Source organism: Manacus candei, unplaced genomic scaffold, assembly GCF_025592945.1.
Source record: "Manacus candei isolate 608988 ecotype Guabito, Panama unplaced genomic scaffold, ASM2559294v1 h1tg000043l, whole genome shotgun sequence".
Classification (NCBI taxonomy): Eukaryota; Metazoa; Chordata; class Aves; order Passeriformes; family Pipridae; genus Manacus; species Manacus candei.
The window spans coordinates 4487642-4509802 of NW_026138091.1; the positions used below are offsets into that span (position 1 = coordinate 4487642).

The 22161-nt window shown below is 41.1% G+C and overlaps 1 protein-coding gene across 1 annotated transcript; it reads left to right on the forward strand.

Moving 5' to 3' along the window:
* The first annotated feature begins 799 nt into the window (after nucleotides 1–799).
* Nucleotides 800–18884, forward strand: TSPAN8 (tetraspanin 8). Its single transcript, XM_051795902.1, has 8 exons — nucleotides 800–1004; nucleotides 6576–6638; nucleotides 9651–9779; nucleotides 10403–10477; nucleotides 10565–10672; nucleotides 12923–13072; nucleotides 16165–16248; nucleotides 18594–18884. Exons 1-8 carry the CDS (start codon nucleotides 945–947, stop codon nucleotides 18645–18647), a joined length of 723 nt encoding a protein of 240 aa, XP_051651862.1. The 5' UTR covers nucleotides 800–944; the 3' UTR covers nucleotides 18648–18884.
* The last annotated feature ends 3277 nt before the right edge of the window (nucleotides 18885–22161 follow it).

Sequence of the window (22161 nt, forward strand, 5' to 3'; positions counted from 1 at the left end):
CTGTGTCTGACCCTCATTCCTACAAGGATTGCTGTATGGGGCTTCTTCAGAAAATAGGCTGATAGAAAAAACAGAGCAATGATACCTTTATTTTTCCCTCAAGATTCCTAGTTGGAGGGACACAGAAGAAAATAGACAAGACATAAATCAAAACTAATGAAATAAGCTTATTGCCTTGACTTCTGGAATGAATCTAACTCCTGTTGCTGAGAGGTATCCTGCATCTGATGCCAGAACTGGGATTGCTGCACTTGGGTTCACAAAACTTCCGAAAACCTACACAGCAGGATGCTTTGTGCACCACAGCGCTCAGGTTCCTGGGATCCTGACTTGGTAAGGAAGAGGAAAAGGATCTGAAGTAGATACTCAGAGGGAGAAAATGTTGGCAGATTCCTTACCCCTCCTCTGCCAGTATAAAGCAGACCCATCCCTTTATGCCGGTTGAACATTTGAAGTGGCAGTTGTGAACATGACTGAACAAATACTGGCAATGATCCCCAGGCAGTGAAAGAGTAAACCCTGCACTGTAAAGCATTAAGAAATGCAATAATTTCCACCTCTTAAAAGTAGGTCTGTAAAATGCTTTTATGCTCACTTCTCTTTCTCCTTAAACTATGACTTCTGCTGCATTATTTACTTTTGAGGTGTAGGACAAGTAGTGGGATTACGGAGAAGTACAAATCACCATGACACGATAAGGGTCTGGAGACTCAGTGATAACACCTGGTAGTGCTTCCCCAATGCTCTGGTTAATATTTACCTGTGGCAAAGGAACTATTTAATTGCCGATAACTTGGTCATAATTTTTGCTTTCAGTAGCAGAGCATGGTGTATTTGACATGGTTTAGAGGTTTTCTGAAGACACAAACCCGACTTTTATATCAAGGTCAAACTCTTAGGAAACCTTCTTCTGCAGTGCTCGTTTTTGTCTCAGCTTGTTGAAAATGGCGGGTGTAAGCAGCTGCATGAAGTATTCCATGTTCATCTTCAACTTTTTATTTTGGGTAAGTTGATGTTTAAACTGTTATTAGTGATGTATGAAATGTGTTCACCATTATTTGAATGCTGTAGTTAAAGGAATTGTAAAGAAAATAGAACATAAGTGGAACCAGAGTATGATTCTAAATCAGAGAGGGGAGAATATGTTTAAGTTTTGCCTTTCCCTTTGTCTTTTTCCTTCTAAATACCTTTCCTTACACATTCAAAAGTAGACAAGCCACAAGTCTGTCTCCCTGTTCATATTGTGCCCCTCATGTCAACAGACATTACTCTTCTCAGAAGATAACAGACTTTCCACTTACAGTTCTCTTTCTTTTATTGTCTGCTTCTTGCATCCAAATGGTATGGTCTTGAAAATGTAGTTGCAACAGAAGATGTGGAAAATTCACTTGATTTTTTTAGCCTCCTAATTGATAAATGGTTTTCATATCTTTCTTTGTGGTTCTTTGCTTTACATTCAGTACATAATTCGTTTCTGGTGGTGGACAGTAAACGTTTGTAAGATGGTATGAGCTGGCAGTATTACCAAATAGCTGTATCAAGGCTGATACACAGGGTAGCAGGCAGATTTCTAGTGTTATTTGAACCATATTTGTGTATTTATGACATCTCAGCTGGTTTGCAAGAATTTCAAGTCCTGGAAGCTCTGGAAAGGTTCGAATTAAAGAACATTTCTCTCATGGTTCAACCTCACTCAGATTTCCTGACAGAGATTTGTCAGGTTCACCAGAGGTTCACTGAAACCATGGTCTCAAGTTGTGCCAGGGGTTTAGGTTAGATATTAGAAAGAATTTCTTTGCAGAGAGAGTGGTCAGACATTGGAATGGCCTGCCCAGGGAAGCGGTGGATTCTCCGTCCCCAGAGATTTTTAAAAAGAGACTGGATGTGGCACTTAGTGCCAAGGTCTAGTAACCACACCGGTAGTGGATCAGGGGTTGGACTTGATGATCTCGAAGGTCCCTTCCAACCCAGCTGATTCTATGATTCTATGAAACCAGAAGTGGAACTACTAGCCACATTATGGGCTTCGCCTCAAGAGATTTTATACAAGTTGAAAGGTGATACCATTCAAAAGCGACCACAAAGAGTAGCCCTGGAAAATTTGTGGCTAGCCAAAATTAGAAGAATTAACAAAATTCTTTTATAGTTTGTGGACCTTACAAAGAAATTCCTGACAGGGTAGCAATGGTTTGGACTGTCTCCCCCATTTTCTCCCTCCATCTCTATAAAGGCAGATTGAAGATATCTGACCTTTGTGTTGAAGTTTTTCTGCAACAGTACTTACAAAAATCCGTACATTTCTAAATTGGAATTCCTGCCCCTCAGGAAGTTTTTCCTGTTGTTGTGGTTTGACCCTAGCCAGCAACCAAGTACCACACAGCCACTCACTCTCTGACCAATGGGAATGGGGAGAGAATCAGAAGAGTAAAAGATAGAAAACTCGTGAATTAAGACAGGTTAGTAGGGAAAGCAAAAGCCGTGCACGCAAGCAAAGAAAAAAAATAAGGAATTAATTCACTGCTTCCCATGGGCAAGCAGGTGTTCAGCCACCTCCAGGAGAGCAGGACCCCATCACATGTGACGGTTACTTGGGAAGACAAACACCATCACTCCAAGCATCCCCCCTTTCTCCTTCTTCCCCCCATTTTATATGCTCAGCATGATGTCATATGGTACAGAATATCCCTTTGGTCAAGTGGGGTCACCTGTCCTGACCGTGTCTCACATCTCCATGTTATCAACCCTGTGTTCAGCACAAATCCAAAACACAGCCCAATACTAGCCACTGTGAAGAAAATTAACTTTACCCCACCCAAACTCAGCATACCTGTTCACATTCACCTGTATTTACTGTAAGCTAAAACAGGGGCAAATGTCTCAGACTAGCATTAGAAAAGTTCCAAACTACTTCTGAAATGAACATTTGAATAATGCCCCATGCTTCCAGCACTGGTTTCCTAGGGAAAAAAAGAAGGGGGCGCGATCCTGGGGAGTCTTAAAAGTAGCATGTGTGAAACAAACTTCCTATCTTTACACCAAAGTTGGAAAATCCATACTGTATTCTGAGGAAGAATATGCTGAGAGCATTTGCTGTGCATGTGACTGCCTGGATGGAACAGACAAGGATAGGAATGCAGCTGTAGTTAATTATTTTAAGGGAAGGTGTTTAACACTATCATGATAGGGAAGAATGGAAGAGAGGAGGACAGGCATGCAGCCATATTTAGATTTTTTAAAGGATGGTGTTTAGCACTATCAAGATTGGAAAGAACAGATGTGGTGCAAACAGGAAAATGGGCTTAAGGAGTACAGTGGTTCACATTCCTGTCTCTAATTCCTGGAAATCATTTAATTGCTGTGGCAAGGTAGAGGGAACAGTGATTACTCTACATCCACTGGTGTCACAGCTGCTCTCTCTACTGCACAAAGCAGTTGACAAGTGGAAAATTACAGATAGTGGGAAATGAAGGTTACTTTAACCTTAACTAGATAAAAACAACAGTTGCATATTTACCTGGTGTCCTTTCAGTTTACACCCTTTGCAATCTCTCTGGGAGTGTCCCCTCTTAGAAGGCTCAGGAACGGGCTTCCTAGCCTTCTGGTGCCTTTTTCTAAGCAGCTCTTACAGCATCACACTAAGTGTGTAAGTCCTGGAATAGTCTAAAATAGCTCTGCAAAGTGACTATGGCTCCACTACATGACATGTGTCCCCTGGGAACCTACAGCCCCATGAGTTCATGCTGGGCTCTAGCATATCAATAGAGTTTTGCATCTTCCCAGTTTGGTGAAACATAGCTGACCATGGGTTTTTTAAGATCTGTACTTTGGAGGTGAGTGCCTATATGGAGTTTCTAATAGTCCTTAAATTAATCCTTGTCACTTTTGTGCATTAAACCTCACACATATGTCAGATGTTTCCTATTTCGCTTCTTCAGAGTTTGCAGGATATCCAGTCTCACCTGCTGCCTCTATTGTGTCAGCTTCTGCTATGCCACATCACAAAAAATTGTAGAATTACCTTGTTTTTTTCACTAAATATTGATATGTAATGCCAATTTGAGGCAACATGATTTTTAACAGAGTAACTTTGATCAGTTGTTTGTACTGGACTTGCAGTTCCACCTACAAACAAAGTGGCCCCTTTCCCTAACCTTACATCTGAACATCGTGATTCCTGGAAGTAGCAAAGAAGCTTAGCAGGTATGTTGAGCCAGAGACTGCATTCTCTGTAAAACCTTCCTAGTACTGTTAATTTCAGGTATCTCAAGGAAGTGTTCCAGTCAAATGTTTTCCTGAACAGAAGCAACCTTGTAGAAAGCTTCTCCTGATACCCTTGAAATGCCTGAAAAGTGTGTGCCAATGCAGGGAATTCCCTATATGTTTGGCATTTTTGCGTATGAGAAGTGCAGAGTCTTGATATACTGGTGATCCAGAATCACAGTAGGCTCATCTGAGGTGATATTAATTTAACTAGGCTGTATTTCTTTGTCAGGCCAAGACTGAAGGGCTTGAGAAGGATCAATCAAATTTGATAGACAGCAGTCTTGTTCCTGTTCAGTTCATGAGACTAAGATAAGATCACTGATTCTTTATCAAGAGTTGAGGCAAAACTACAATAGCCATCTAGCTTTGGGAAAATGGGTGAGGACCTTTGCAAAGACACTAATTTTATTCCATCAGAAAATACTGGTTTCATTAAAAATGAAATTTATTGATATGAAAGTTTCTTTAGTTAAAACTTTATTTTAAGAAAACTTAAAAATTAAGATAGAGTATTCCAGCAAACTTGAAATGTTCAACTTGGACTCTTTGGGAACAGACCATTTTTATTTGTAATTTCAAAACTTTTCTCCCTCCACGTATTCTTATACACTTTGTATATTATGAAAATAAACAGAAACAAAACATTGAGATTTTACTGAAATGGCACATTTTTTATCAGACTAAACCATCTCTATTTATAAAATTAAAATATATACACTGCTTACTAAAATTTTGATTTATAAGTGATGTTTCTTCTTTTGCGTGGAGGAAATAGATACTGTAGTATTCCCATCTGACTGGTAAGTTCCTGTACATTTAGCTATATTTACTTCTACTACTGTGCTGTATTTTTATGGGAGGTCCTACGTAACAAGAAAGGTGGCGTGCCAAATTCTGTTTGGATTTGTAGCAAAAGATACATCAGTGGAAATTTTCACATTAGCGAGCCCATGTTGTCTGACGGATAGCCACATAGTGCTGCTGAACAAGACCCAAAAGTAGAGTCATTTGATACAATCAGTTTCTAGGCAGATTCAGTGGGATTCACAAGGTTTCATTGGGAGCTCTAGTTAAATTTGATAATGTTTTATAGCTGTCATTGATTGTACAGCTTTCCTTTTCGTGTTTAAAAGGTACTTACAGGAGCTTTACTTAGAGTAGGAAAATATGTGGTACTCATGTCTAAGTGCTGGCTCTGTTCCATATTAAATAATCTGCTAAAGTCATTATAGTCTTTGATGCTAAATATTATATGAAAACTTTTGAGGGGAAAATATTTTTAAAGAAAAATGATCTAAAAGACATAAAAATAATTATTTTAATTCTAAAAGGTTAAGAATAGTCCCAGCCTTCTTGGGAAACTCATAACAACATTTCAGGGCAATTTATGACTTCAGTATTAATGGTATACAGGAAGATAATTCTAAATATGACTAATCTCTGATCCTCAGTGATCTTTCTTTCCTACCAATCGTCTCAGTAGGTACAATTCTTACTCCTCATTAGCCTCTTAAAAACCTGTCTCCAATGTCTAATAAAGAGAAATTCTGTGTTAGAATCATGATGAACAAAGTTAGGAATAGGGTGACTGCTGTACAGTGGAGTAGTACCTCAACAAATAATGAAACAGGAGCTCAATTAGTGATGAGGTAATGTATCTGGACCTGGGATTCATCTTCCCTGACTTCAACATCTTTAAGCAAGTCATTCTGGTCTAACATTCACATGTACATGACCAAGTATGGTTGTTTTCTGTAAAAGTATAATGGAAATAATTACTACTGGAATTTTATGAGGACTATTCTAAGGACTGGAGATGGCCAGATACTGCTGCATTGGAAACAGCAGAAAAACTTTATTTAGAACATTTCCTGGTAGTTTTACCATAGAGAATATGTCTCTAGATATGTGTCCTGAATAAATCTAGAAATAACATTTATGCAAACATCCCTTGTCAAATCTCACATTTCCATTATACAAGAAATGTTGTTTACAGACATGTTATATACATACAATAGCAATTTATATTCCTCTCGGATCTGACAGAATTTCTGTGTGCTTCCCAACCACGTGTATAAATCATCAAGGAAATGTGTAGTCCTCTGAGGTAGAAACGTCAGGGATTTGATGCATACCTGAAGATCCAAATTTTCCTGCATATGAATCAATATTCTATGCTCCAGCAATTCATGTTTCTTTCACTTTGCCAAACAAATGATTTCAGAAGTTTGGACAGCATCTGGTGTAATTTGGATATTGAATGTTAGTAAAAATTGTTGACTTTTCTAACTTGTCTTTGTTTTCTCCTGCAGTTGTGTGGTTCCATTATTTTGGGAGTCTCCATATGGATACGTGTTAGTAAAGATGTTCAGCAGGTAAATGCATGCAGTCATATCAGCACCATGTAAAATGTGGAAGCTACTACATACATTTCAATTTACCATCTTCATTTCCAAAAATTTTCTATGTTTTTGTTGAGGTGGTTTGTGTGGGTAAAGATTAATGTATTTTATGATAAGATTAAACAACATGGTGCAGGCAGTCAGATAAAGTGATTGATGCAAGCAGAGATATGTGACTACAAGAAGTGTCTGCTGGTATTATTAATGTAGTTTCATGCAGAAGCACACAGATTTCTGCTTGAAAACATGTGTCTCTCTCCCTTAATAGAAACTAATGATGTTATTGATTTCAGTCTTCGAATAATGAGGAGCCATGCAGCTCACAGATTTTCAATATTTTTCCCTATTAGAATAGTATAGTCATATATATTCCTAGGGTTTCTTCATATATTTGTAGGGGATATTTTTGCCTCTCAATAACACAATTCTTATTTCCTTAGTAACTGCAACTTTGAAAGAGAGCAAGGATTTTTCTCTATTTTCAACAACTCCTTAAAAACACTGTATCCTTCCTCCCTCATATTTATATAGAAAGAATTTTAGTTACCCAAAAATCTTTACTTAGAATTCATAGAATCCTAGAATCATAGAATCAGCCAGGTTGGAAAGGACCTCTGAGATCATCAATCCAACCCTTGATCCAACACCACTGCAGTTACTAGACCATGGCACTAAGCATCACATCCAGTCTCATCTTAAAAACCTCCAGGGACGGACAATCCATCGCTTCCCTGGGCAGCCCATTCCAATGCCTGATTACCCTCTCTGTAAAGAATTTCTTCCTAATATCTAACTTAAACCTCCCCTGGCAGAGCTTGACCGTGCACTCTTGTCTTACTGATAGTTGCCTGGGAGAAGAGACCAACCCCCACCTGGCTACAACCTCCTTTCAGGGAGTTGTAGAGTGATGAGGTCTCCCCTGAGCCTCCTCTTCTCCAGGCTAAACAAACCCCGCTCCATCAGCCTCTCCTCATAGGAATTGTGTTCAAGTCCCTTCCCCAGCCTTGTTGCTCTTCTCTGGACCTGTTCCAGCACCTCAATATCCTTCCTGAACTGAGGGGCCCAGAACTGGACACATAAAATGTCCTGACAGCCCTCCTAGAAGGCAGAAGAGTCCCTGAGTTCCCCTCCTGAATTTTTGTATGGGTTATTAAATTACTTCAGACTTTATGACTTTCTTTTCTTCAAAGCTAGGGAAAATACAATTTTGAGGAGCCCTTGGTCTTGCAGACATGCAGCAGAGTTTGGTCCTGTTGCGGCAAAGGCCCTTTGCTCCCGTGGGCCCTTTTGCCCGGTGTGCACCCAGTGGCGCTTACTCTAAGGTTTAAGCAGTATATTCCTTCATGTGAATTTGGGGCATAGAAATACAAATGAATTAGAAAATTTAACTTTTATTCTTCTATTTTCAAAAAGGCTTTCTAGTCATAAAAGTGAAAAAATGGCCTGATGTAAGATGGAAACATTTTTTTCAGCTTTCAGTTTGAGGCTTTAGTATAGATTAAGCTGCAGTTCTTCAGATCACTGCCCTGCTGCTCTAGCACAGTCCATCAGTTAAGAATAATAGTTTTGAAGTCAGTATTTTCCCATCTGGTAATAAAAAGATGGTGGAGATAGGAAAATAGCTTTATATGTCTCCTGCCATTTGGCTGATGACACCGTTGCCTTTAGCCAATCCCAGATGTCTCACGACTGGCAGAGGACAGATCAAGAGAACTTGGTTCATGATGACACTGTGTCACTGGGTAAATTAAGTCATGGTGGAGAGCTCTGCCATTCTGTCCTGTGGAGGAGGAAGAATAACAACTTTCACTCCTCAATCAGTATTTTGCTAGAAGCTAAAACTGCCATACTTGCTAGTTGACAGTCTCTAGAATGATGGCTCAGATGGTACAATGGAGCTTAGAAAACCACAACCACTATTATCGTTTCTTATGTTTTTAGAGATTTCCTACTCAGAAAAACATACTTAAATGTGTGACAAACTACTTTCCTGAAGTGCCACTTAGTATTCCCCAAAAATCTGTGAATTAAAAGTAGGGACCAAAATTGAAAGAATTTTCTCACATTTTTGCTTCCAGGCAGGCAAAGTTCCCATTCAAAACCAATGTATATTTCTCCTGAGTAATAACTGAGCAGAGCATAAGGATTTGGCTGTAGATGAATAGAGCTTTCTAAGAATAAATAACTTGGAAGGGGAAAGGACAACACATTCTTCAAATTATACTTGTTGATATACCTTTGCAATTATCAGAAGACAAATGTGACAATTTCAGACATTTTTGCTAAACTTGGCACCAGTCACACCGGAAAACATTCTTTGAATGTTTTCCTCTATTTTGGCCTTTGGCCTTAGTCAGTCCTGTGGGAACTGAATAATTTGATATTTTATAATATTGAGGTATATGAATTGTTTAGTGAACATCCCACACATCAGAATAGAGTCCTCATCTCTGAGGGTAATATTAGAGATCATGCCTGAGAAAAAAAAAAGGAAAAAGAAAGCTCCTTTGGAAAATACATCTATTTCTGTAATATATCCAGCATTGCTCTGAGAAGTGTTCTCTCAGGAACAGCCACAGACTATGTTCCTGGCCTTCTAATGACAAACAGAGGTTTTGTTTCTTTAACATTTGGTTAATATAGGAGAAGTTTTGAGATAATCAAGTTTGCTACTTCCACTAAAAAGCAAAGATTCATCAACTGAAAGCCAACTGAAAACCACTTTAAAGACAAGACATTTTTATTTACTCAGTAAGTTGACTTTCATCTTGTGTAGAAAAAAAGATTGTGAAAAGCCAGGTTCTACTGAGCTCCCCACTAAAACATTTAAGAAGATAGCATTAGACCTTTGTTTATTTATGAATTTCTCTGTGGTTGCCAGACTGTTCACTTATCAGTTATGAAGTGATTATCTTGTTTTGGGGGATATAGATATTTTTAGGAGGACCTTCTTGTAGTTGAAAGACTTTTTTCCTCTCATTTCAGGAGCTGGAGATAAACAGCAGCGCGTTTGCAGCAGTTGATCTGCTGATTGCCGTGGGCTCCATCATTATGATCCTTGGGTTTCTGGGGTGCTGTGGTGCTGTAAAGGAGAGCCGGTGCATGCTGCTTTTGGTAGGAAAGAAAAACATTTGTCTACCTTTAACAGGCCACAGCTACATTTGATGGATGAAGTCCTTGCAAGTAGTATCAAATGAGGATGGGAGCCTTTTAGTTTGACCAAAAGCACTTTTGATCATATGTTATCATTGCTTACCTTGAGCTTGAGCCTCTTCTGAATTCTAGGGTGGTAAAAATGATGGGTGGTCTCATCAACAAGACAAGAGGGTCCAGAGAGACTTGAGCCTTTTTTCCATCCAGCCATCACCAAAGTTCCCTCCATTAATCCTCCTCCACTATGTATCCCATTTAATTTCATAAATTCCCAGTTGCTCCCTTTGCTGGTCCACCTAGAATGTCCTCTGTGTCCTCCTGCCCAACAACTTTCACATACGCATTGCCCATCTTGGCACCGCTCTGGTGTGCACCTTGTTATGATCACCAGCTGCGCACACTCTGTCTCGAGCACCTCATTTTCTTATCACCAAAGAAGAAATAACTGGAGCAGCTCTGACTGGAATTGCATTCTACCTACATGGTTTTTGAAGCACATGAAAGATTAACGGTAATTTAGAAGAAATTATGTCATCTTGGTTGAAAGTACTATAGTTTCCTCCCCTTTTTGTTTTTTTTTCTAGTTTTTTATTGGACTGCTTCTTATCCTGATTCTTCAGGTCACAGGAGGTATTTTAGGAGCAGTGTACAGATCTCAGGTGCAGTATTATTCTATATTTTCATTGATGTCTTCACAGAGTTTTATTTGTACCCCAAAAATAATAATAATATATTTTAACCTGCAGATTGAGGCATCCGTTAACTTGACTCTAATGGCTAGTGTGGATACACTGCAAAGCTCCTCACAAGATTCTAAAGTGTTTCAGGAGAAGTTCCAAAAAATTGAGAGAAAGGTAATTAAAAAGCAATAAAGGGCAGGGGTTGTTGCTGTCCATTCCATCTCTGCTTCATTTTATGACTACTCTGCTGTAGATTTGAATTGCATTTCCTGGAAATGGGGAAAGGTCTGACTTAAAGGCAAGTTAAAACGCTACAGAAGATGCTTCTGTTCTCTTGATATGACATGGTCTTTCTGTAATGATTTCTTTGTACAATAGTGTTTATAAGAGCAATGAAGTAAGGACACACAACATGCAAGTGAGACTGACAGTTAGCTAAACTCTTTCATGAGAAGGCTGCCTGCTCCTTCGTTATAGCTTTCCCTTCTGAAGGAATATTGATCTTTCACCATGTCCCAAATAAGAACTATCCAGTACTCTTGAGGAAAGACTACTCCAGGGATGAGGAAAACTTCATGAGTGTAGTTAATTTTGGAATATCCTATTGTCATTAAATGACACACCTTACTGTCTGAGAAGGGGGAAGAAAATATGATGAGAGGTTTGTTTTTATTTTACTTTTCCTGGCTTCCCCCAGCTGCAAGACTCCAGCAGATGGACACTTAGTGCTAGCTTGTTCCTAGGCATCACACAGAGAATACCCTTGAATCTCACTAATATCACCGACAGCGTAAACCCTTTCCCCTTCCACTAGTACAAGGATCTGTACTGCTACGGTCCGAGGGGGGATGGGGCCGTGACACAGCACAGATGGTTTCGAAAGACAAGGTAGGGTGCAGATGGAATGCTTTATTGAGGCGTGCACAGGATTTTTTATCAGTTCAGGCGGGGAAAGGGCCAGAACATGGGGTGGAGCATGAGACAGACAAACAGGGGAACAAATCGGGATAGGGGCACAGGCAAAGGGGGGAGGAACGTGGAAGGGGCGAATAGCAGCTGTCTCCTCTCTGCAGCTTCTTCAGCCAATCAGAGAAAGGAGCGGGGAAGGAGGGAGCAGGCAACTCGTGGCAAGACCAGGCATGTCCAGGCTGTGCACTGTGTAATGTGAATACAATGAAACCACATAATAACAGTAAAGTCCATATAATAAAGTCCTGTCAATTGCTGTATGTCTTTCTCCACGCCTGGAACCTCTCCCATCCTGAATCTTGCTCCTTCACACTGTACATTGACAGAATGCTTGCTGTTTGATTTATTTTTTTAGTTCCTAATGGGTGATGACTTTGATGAATAGACTTACAGTTAATTCCTATGTTTTTAAATACTGCTGCATGAAAGAAAAAGAAGAAAGAAGCAATATTTAGGTGTCTTATGTTACTTCCACTTCTTCCTCATTCCACCCACAGTCTTGCCCTCTGCTTCTGACACAGCTTATTTCTTCTGATATAATAGGGAACTCCCTGGAGAGATGATTGAAGGGTGAGCAAAATAAAAAATCCCATAATGACTGTATTAATTTTTAAATAGACCAGGACTGGTTTATTGTGTCCCACAGCCTTTGCTTTTATACAAAATTATGTGAACATTTCCAGCTGCTTTTTAAAAAAGGGAGGACCTCAAACCCAGGTCTGCACCCCCGAGCTTTAGTGGCTTGAATAAAGTGGAACATGAAACTGCACCTGGTTTAGGTTTCATAAACCCCAAATGGAGCCCTGGTCTCCTCAGATCATTTCTAATTTAAAGGGATAATGATCGTTCAAAGATCACTATTGTTTTTCTAGATTTCAGAATTTTATGTGTCTGAATTTTACATTTCCAGCCTGGTTTTTCAAGATGTGAAATGTGGATGTTACTGGAGCTGTTACTTACGTTCTACAAGTATAAGCTACAAAAAGAAGACTTGATTCTCAAAAAATAGTATACCCAGTGTTGTTCTATGTTCCAATTCCATTCTAGCATTGACAATTACTGGCTTTATAGTATGTTAATGTTTTTTGAGCACTTTATCATGAAAACCAGGTGTTTTCCCCCTATTTCTTTTCTTTTCTTTTTTTTTTTTTTTAAAAACTTGTGCGCTTTCATTCTTATAACTGGTATGGAAATCACAGAATCACAGAACACGCAGAGTTAGAAGGGACCCACAAGAATCATCAAGCCCAACCCTTAGTCTTGCAGAGGACCATCCCCAAGAATCACACTAAATGTACAGGGTGTTTGCGACAACCCAATTTGGGCCAATTTCCACGTGGTAAAAGATAAAAGAAAATTTGTCCTTCATTGTTCCTCTCAGCTCACTCACCTACTCTCCTCAAACTGAATATCACTACTTTTTTCCTCATCTCCCCATTTCCTCCTTTCCGGCAGTATCAATGCTGTGGATTGCTGAATGGACCTGAAGACTGGGGAAACAATTTTAAAAATCCTTCTGGTAGCTACCAAATCTGTCAGTGTGAAGTAGAGAAGTCAGCGCAAGACCTCTGCTTCAACTTTCAAGGCAGATACGTCTATAAAACGGTAAGAAAAATGTAATGTTCCATCTTCTTTCCACAAAACCAGGTTTTAACCCAAGGTTGTCTTTGGTGACTGGCATAGTCAGCAGTTCTGTATCTTTCCAAAAAAGCAAAGTTTTGTTTTCTTTTCTTTACCCAGATGCCTCTGTGTCATTTGTCAAAAAATTACTGTGAATACATGAAATACTCTCCTCCTCCCTCTTCCTGGAGTGCCTCAGCAGTCTGCAGTGGTTACTATTGGTGAAAAAATATTGTGGCTGTGAGGCCAGGATGTACCTCTGGGTCAGAGTAGCATGTCAGCTACCCTTTGTTGGCTCTCATTCCTACCTCAGAAGGTTATGTTCCCACCTAGGCTCATTCTGGTAGTAGATATGTTGACTCAGAGACTTTCAACTTGCTAAGGGATATTGAAAAATGAGCACATTAAATGCAAGACCTTTGGAGTTCTATAATCCTTTAATAAAAAAACCCACATTCATTTAGCAGGATCTACTGGGAAGAAACCTTACATGTTATAGGCTTCATGGCAACATACTTAAAATGTGATTTCCTACAACTATAGCCTTTTGAAAACTTTGTAACAATTAATAAGACATAAATATCTGATGACAGGCAACAAGAAAGAATACTCAAAAATTGGTAGGTGGACAGTAAAGATCTCAACTAGTTAATTTCAAGGTTTACCTGTCTCCTTACAGGGAAATTCAGGCTCTATGCATATGTAAAAAAAAAAAAAAAAAAAAAAGTCCACAGAATAATTTAATTTTTAGGATGCTAGTGGTGCAAAGTTTGCCAGTGTGCACCTACCATAAAGCAGATATTAGCTGATGTCCATTCTGGTTGTACACTTCTGTAAATGCACAGCTCTCTAGTCAAGTTCTGCCCAAACAGTAATTTCCTCCCTGTGTAGTCCCACAGAAGGAAACACTCTTTTAAAGCAAAGGAACAGTCTGGTTAAGTAGAGGATGCCAGAACCCAATCTAGAAACAAGATATATACAGAGAGGCTGTTTTGGCCACATTTTGGCTTTGGGCAAACCCTCAAAGGACACACGAGAAGCCATCAATGAAATTCGGCAGGTGCAAGATGTTGCTCACATGAACTCAAAGATTTCATAGTTGTGTGAGATGCTAGTAGAGACATCCGACTCTTGTGATCTGGGAAAAAAAAGATTTGAAGATCAGTGCAGTTCTGAGTCAGCTTAAATGAGAGTGTTTTTCAGATGAACTAAAAGACATTAGTCTTCTCCTTCTATTGTGAGGGAGGAAATAAAGTGAAAGAATATAACTATATTCAGGGGGAAGGTAGTTGTAGTGTTGTTGCAGTAATGTAATTTTGATGAACTTAAGCTGTACTTGGGTTTTGCTACAATGTGCAGAAGTAGTTATTGTAACAACAAATGAATGCATATATTCAAAAGGAGAGTAGTTCTGCATAGAACTTCAGTTATGATCACTCTCTTCCTTCCACCCTCAGCCCAAGACCACCAAACATTTGACAAAATTAATTTTTAAGCCAGTTTTTATAACCAAATATTTTTAGTTGAGCCAAACTCTAATAATAAGCCTTCAAGTTTCAAATCCAAAGTTCAGATTGGTGGGAAACTGAGGTTCTCTTTCAGATCTGGCATGGCTGCATTGGCTCTTTCCTAGCAGTGAATGATTATGAAGTGAAAGTAAGAACAAACACTTCTTTCCTTGTCAACTGAAAATCATGCAAACATCAGGCATTACAGCTGTATGTCTTTGTTTGAAACTTTACCTTTTTATGGTCGGCTACTAAATTTATCTTTGTATTTGGGAAGGCAATGACTAGATATCTTTCTCAGGGCATAAGGTACTGTGGCAGTTTGAGCCACATCAAAAATCCAGAATCCAATTTCCAGGCTTCCCCCCACCCCTTCCCACAACTTATCCCAACACTGGAGAGAAACTTTCAGGCCAGAGGCTTCTATAGGGGGAAGGGGAAGTATATACATTTATTTACACAAATAAATACTATACAAACTAAAGGCAACTATATATATATAGTATTACACTTCTATCAGTCCTTTAAGCCCCTCCATTTAACTTTAGTCTAGGAGAAGCCTTTCAAGGCTTATATGTAATGCAGTCTCTCTCTCGTGGGAGTGTTCGGGAACCTAAAACACTCCCTCACCAACCTCCAGCTGGTTGCTGAAGTCCTTTCTCCTCACGAAGTCCAAGAAGGTAGCTTTGAGTCCTTTCTCCTCGGTCCCATGTCAGTCTCTGCTGTGTCATTCTCTCTCTCTTGGTCTCATACTTCGGTTCACTGTTGCTGTAGTGTAGCTTATCACAGTAGGTGTTTGGAATCTTCATTCCCCCAAGTCAGTTTTTGGCTGCCCCCGGTCAGCTTCGGCAGGACAACTCCCGAGCTCTTTTGGCCCGTCTCCAATTTCACCTGGGATTCTTCTCCTGAGCGCCGAGCTGCTTCATTATCAGCCCGTCCACTTGGCTCTGCTTCAAAAGCTGAGCCTCTCCTCCACTTTACAGTGGAGGGTAAGAAAAGGCCCCCCTCCACAGCTTAACTGCAGAAAGGGGGGGGAAGAGGGCTTAGCTGCAAGGCCTGCCTCTCTCCTCTTACAGTTGCTGTGAGTCGCATCCCTCATAAACACTCACTCTAAATGTTGTTTCTAACTCTGGCCTAGGTAGAGTTGGGGGGCTGCAGGGCTCCCCTCCCCCCCGGAGGGGGAAGAAGGAGCCCAGCCACCCCCCTGGCCTTCTACACCCACACGCAGCAGACACCAACAGAAAAAAACCTGCCAGCAGCTTCCAGTGGCTGTGCATATATGATTTTTAGCAGAAGCGAACAAGACAAGTGGTGATTTGCTCTCCAGGGAACACTGCCCTGGCACCCAATCACCTCTGAGCCCCCGATTCCCGGGGGGACCATCTCAAACCATGACAGGTACACATAGCTGTGATTTTGTGTTCATTAGCAAGAAGCCAAAGTAAATTCAAATAACCTTTCTTTAACACAGAGTTAAAGAGAGAAAGCATGGGAGATGCATTCCTAGTATTAGGATAATATTAGGATAATATTGCTTATCTGTAATTAATAATTTTGTCTTATTTTCAGCCTTGTGGAGAAGTGATTATCAAATACCTTAAAGACCATCTGGTCATAATTATGGGGATCGCCTTTGGACTGGCTGCTATTGAGGTATGAGAGTACACCATTAAAGTATTTAGTAGCTGACAAGCAATATGTTCTACTTAGAAATACATTGGGAATGGGATTAAAACACCTGGCTTGCTCAATTAATAGTCAAGGGAAAAGCGGCTCTCATCTTTGCTATAATCTTACTGTTATTTCATATAAACAGTATATGGCTGCTGTGCTGTGAACTTCAGGTGAGATCAGACCACCCTGCTGCCTGTGCAAGCTTATCACGTGGGAATATTTTGCAAAAAAATTGACAGTCCTGCAGCCAGGCTGTGCCTTGATAGCGAGACTGGTGGACAGACGGGCATGTGCATATATAGCACCAGAAGACATAAAGCAGAATAACCAGACTTTTCCTCCTCTTTCTCTTATTTGTGTGAGGAAAAACTCATCTCCTAAGAAAACTTAGCCCCTAAACTACATATTTGTATCATGGAGAAATTGTAGAACTAAATTATAATTCTGAGGCATACTTTAGCCATCAAGATGGTGCATGAATGTGTCTGAGTGCACACTTGTGACACTCCATGCATGTGTGTAAAAAAATTCAGAGTATGTGAACTGTTTATTTTAATTGCCTCATCATACACTGAAGAATAACATGCACGATTTTCTCTGAAGAGAGGAGGAAAATAGGTGAGGTTATCCAGTCAGCTACTTGATTTGGATTTGATTAGGAGAAAATAACAAAGAAATGAGATTTCATCATGTTGCTTTCTTTGGTCATTTTTTTCCTTTTCACTCTTCCTCCTTGGTTTCCCTCCTCCCCCACTCCCCATCAGTGGATGTTTGAGAGAAAAGCACAAATGACAAAGATTGCTGTGCAGCGTTCATTCTGTTATTCTAAGTAAAAACTTCTTAACATTATTGGCAGAGGATTGCTCCTTGTGGTAGAAGAGTGGGCAAGAGCCCCAGCTCAAAAATACACTTCCAGGAAAATAATAGTAAGCAGGGAAAAGTTACGTAGCTGCAGGACCGGGAGCAGACAGGCCACCAACTTCTTACTTGGCACAGACTTCATGGCATCTAAAAAGCTATATGTGGCAGGTCAGATCTCTCACTCATATATTGGCTTTGGGGGAAAAATAGGTGAAACACACCAATGTTAAAAGGCCTTAAAAATATAATAAAAGTGTAAAATTACATCTGTATCCCTAAGGCAAGTTATAAGTCACTTTGCTCTAGTTACTGCAGTTATATGAGTTGTAGCCTTTAGTTCATTGGTCATCATTCTTTCTCGTTCTCCAGTTGGCATTTTCTGTGGTGGCTGCCTCTCCCAATCATAAAAGGATTAGAAAACAACTTGAATAAACAATATGAGCCTCAGCTGGTACAAATTGTCAGCTGGCAATTTATGCTTGATAAACATTTAGCCTTTCCAAAGATATTAACTTATTATGTCTTCTCAAGCAATTGCAAATCAAAGGCCACATGCATAACAACCTCTCTTCTCTGGAAAAGCCCAGACAAAAAGAAGGGCCCTTCCCCTCTCCGCCTGCTCCATTATGCCACTTGTGGGCTGTTACTGGTTTCAGCTCACCCTATTAGTGGAAATGATACTGAAAAGAAGGGCCCAGTTTCACCTGGGCGCAAGTGAAAATACAAGCATGCCCTGTCAGTTTATTCCAGCTGTGAGTCCATCCCCTTGTCTTAGCTGCACCCCTGTGTTACATATCCTCTTCTCTACCTCCTCCTTAAGTAAATTAAGTATGCTGGTGTTCATGTCTTCATAAATGTCAATTGGATGCTTTCCACTTTTGCGGAACACCTTCACAGACTGGTTAATTCTAAATCTGGAAGGAAACTTTCTGATCTTCTGATCTCCCCAGCTGTCTGTCACAGGCTGTGGAATTTCACCCAGTAATTCCCACCACAGGAGGTGACCCTACTGAATTTTCTATTCTAAGTAACACCTTCTTCAGTGGAATTAGTGTTTCTATCCCAAATCTATTACTGATGAATATAAAATGTTGGTTCCATGATCATTTGCAACTCAAAATGATGGGGTATGTGTATAAATGTGTACCTGTATACAGTAGGCACACACATATGTATACCGGTATCCATAACACTTTGCACAGGCAATCTATCTTTTAAACAAATGAAACTTCTCCACCATGTCTGCAGTCATACCTATGGTACATACTGCCTTCATTAAAGTGGTTCTATTCTGTAGTCATATTCTTTAAGAGCTACATTGGAAAAGATCATCTTCTGCATAGCAGATTTAGCCTACATGTAAATCCAAGATATTTGCAAACAAAATATTCCTGCTGTGTATCAGTTGTATCCTGGGATTTCCAGAACAGCCAAGTAATACCAGAAATGTCTTTGTTTTCCAGATTCTTGGTTTGGTGTTTTCTATGAGCCTCTACTGCCAGATCCAGAGAAAATGAAACTGTGGAAGTGTCAGAATGACATCACCAGCCAAATAGAAGCAGTTCTAGATAGAAGGATATTTGGCTTGTCACATTCAGATAATTATATGCCTGATCCAGGCAGCTGTTCTGATGAAAACAGCAGCCCTTGTATATGTAGATGCTTCACAATTTTCAAAATGACCTCTTTATACTTCATAAGGCTTAATTATGTTAATATTATTTTTTATTTGCAATAAACATCTTTGCTTATGTTTCTGAGGTGTTTATTTTGTCCAAAGACAGTATTTAATTCACGTTGAGATGCCGAGTTCACCATGCAGTGTGCCCACACAGGTGTTACACCACCCATAGCAGTCACTGTAAACAGCTGCAAACCATTATGCAGTGGCTGACTGCTCTGGGGAACTCAGGTCCCCAGGCAACTTTGCTTGTGGGTCAAGGTGTTTTCATTAAGAGAGTCATGGGTCCGTTTGACATTCGATATGGTCAGTGTTTTGTTACTTGTGAGAAGTGCAGGGACTAACTTGTCTCCAAATAGGAAAGCTGTGTTTCCTTTCAAGGGTGTTTAAATCAGTGTCTAGAGATGAGATGGTCACCCTCAAACCCAAATGATGTTTAGGTTGCATGGATGTTTAGGAGCTGGACTTGGTGGCACCTGTTTTGCAAATAAGCATCAATGATGAAACTCAAGCTCACGTGGAGACAAGGTGTACACGGGAGTCATGTGGGTGAGGCTTCACCTGGAGGAGCTCAGGTGAGCTGTGGGCTTCGTAGCAGTGAGTGGACTAACACAGGGCACATAGCAGCAGCCATATAAAGCCTGCCTGGCTTTGAACTGGCCAGTGTGTGCAGGTGTTGGGGCCCTGAGGTGCTTACAGCCCTGACTGTCCCTGCCCAGCACCCTGAGGTTCCCCCAACACTGCCCACGGCCCAGGACCCCATGTCAACCTCCTGGGCTGGTTGATCCCTGCCCCACTGATGTCATGGCAAGGCTGGTCTCCAGCTCTCTTGCCCAGCCATGGGTCCCACTGAGCTGGGCCTGTGTCCTAGTCTGGCCTCAGCCCATCCCCAGGAAGTGCCTGGTGCCAGGGACTGGGGCCTCCATGGTGCACCCCCTGCTCCATTTCTGACTGGAATGGAGAGACGGGCCCTGCTGCCAGTCTCTGCCCCGCCTTTCCAGGGGAACCCATGTGGTCCTGACCCCAGAGGAATTGCTGGCCTAGGTTGCTTCCTGACAGAAAGTAAATGGCATCAGGGAGAAGATTTTTTGAGATACAGACATATCTAATTATGCCCACTGGGACCTGCTGAGGTTTTCTACAGCATGCTGATGGCCTGCCTGCTGTGTGTTGGGTTGGGTGATTTCATCAGCCCCACTAGACCACCATCTTCATCTGTAGGAACAGCTTTCACAGAATCACAGAATATGCTGAGTTGGAAAGGACCCTCAAGTATCATTGAGTCCAACCCTTAGCCTTGCGCTTATTCCCAAGAGTCACACCATTCCCAAGAGTAACACCATGTGCCCAAGATTATTAGACCAATGCTTCTTGGACTCTGCTAGGCTTGGTACTCTGACCACTTCCCTGGGGAGCCTGTTCCAGGACCCAACCACCTTCTGGGTGAAGAATATTGTTCTAATATCTAACCCAAACCTTCCCTGACACAACTTCAGACCATTCCCTTGGGTCCTGTCATTGGTCACCACAGAGAAGAGATCAGTGGCTGCCCTTTCTCTTCCCCTCACAAGGAAGTTGTAGACAGCAATGAGGTCTCCCCTCAGTTTCCTCCAGGCTGAACAGACCAAGTGACCTCAGCTGCTCCTCATATGACTTCCCCTCAAGGCCCTTCACTATCTTTGTTGCCCTCCTTTGAATGCTCTATAACAGCTTAATATCTTTCTTATATTGCAGTGCCCAAAACTGCACACAGTGTTCAAGGTGAGGCTGCCCCAGTGCAGAGCAGAGCGGGACAATCCCCTCCCTCGACTGCCTGGCGATGCTTTGACTGATGCCTCCCAGGACACAGTTGGCCCTCCTGGCTGCCAGGGCACTGCTGACTCATATTCAACTTGCCACTGACCAGGACCCTCAGGACCCTTTCCATGGCACTGCTTTCCAGCATCTCATTCCCCAGTCTGGGAGACAAACATCCAGGGTTGCCCCATTCCAGGTGCAGAATCCAGCACTTCCCCTTGTTGAACTTCCTATGGTTGGTGATTGCCCCCCAATCCTCTAATTGGGTGATTGCCCCCCAATCCTCTAATTTTTTGAGGTCTCTCTGCAGGGCCTCCCTGCCTTTGAGGGAATCAACAGCTCCTCCCAGTTTTGTGTCATCTGCAAACTTGCTTAGTATCCCTTCTAATCCTGCATCCAAGTCTTTTATGAAGATGTTGAAGAGCAAAAGGCCCAAAATGGAGCCCTGTGGAACCCCACTAGATGACTTTAAACACCTCCAGACAGCTGCTCTTAGGAGAAAACCACATACCATGCTCTTCTAGTTTAAGACCCCTCAGGTGCCCACAACTGTCTTGAAGCACACCCAGATTGCTCCCATCTTGATAGAGCCATGCAACTGTTGCTTATAAATACCTTAAAAGCTTTCCTTGAGCAGAGACCTTTGTCCCTTCCTTATTCTGACAGAACTGGGTTCAGGTAAAATTCATCTTCAACAATTACTTTCTTTTAAAACACAACCAGAGGAAGTTTCTGTCCCATCCCCCACTCTTTCCCTAGCACTCAGACCATTACAAGCAGTGATTGCTGCTTTGAGTAAATCATATGTCTCCCAGGAAAGTCATCTAGCTACCAGACAGTTCTGGCACTTGCCCTTCTCTCTGCTGAACTTCAGAAACTGTGCCAGAATAATTCAAACTTTGTTGGACCAGATAAAAAGCATGACTCCATAACCTAGCTGTACTAACTAGAAGAGGAAATGCTGGCATCCAGTTGCTCCTCCTCCCTAGATTGTTTTTTTCTTATCATGCATATCTTATCCATGATCTGAAATCCTGAGAGCTGAGCCCAAATCCACCGAGTAGCAGTTGGAGTCCTGGATATCACTATGGAAAAATTGGCAATATAAGGGCAACACACAGAGACAATTGCATCTTCCTCTTCTTCCTCCTCCTTCCCATGAAGAAGGAATGTTCTCCTATTTGAATAAAGGATCAGGGGGTCTCCCATAGAGAGAGGTCTTAGAGCTGTGGATGCCTAATGGATGGATATAAAGGGGAAATTACAGCTCATCCTTGCTGCCAGAAGGAATCAACTTCAGGCAGCTGTAAACTTGAGTATTACTGCTATGGATTTGTAATTAGCATTGACATGAGATTGACAATGTACTCTTGCTTAGACACCAGTCTGGTCCTGTATGCTGTGCTAGGGGATCCAGATGTATAAAAGCAAGGTGTTAATATGTCTAAATTTTGGTTGTCTGCTCCTGGCTTTGGATATAGTCTTCAAAATATTCTTTGCTTGCATCAAAATAATGATGTATGATACATTAGACTTCGTGTTAAGACACTTAA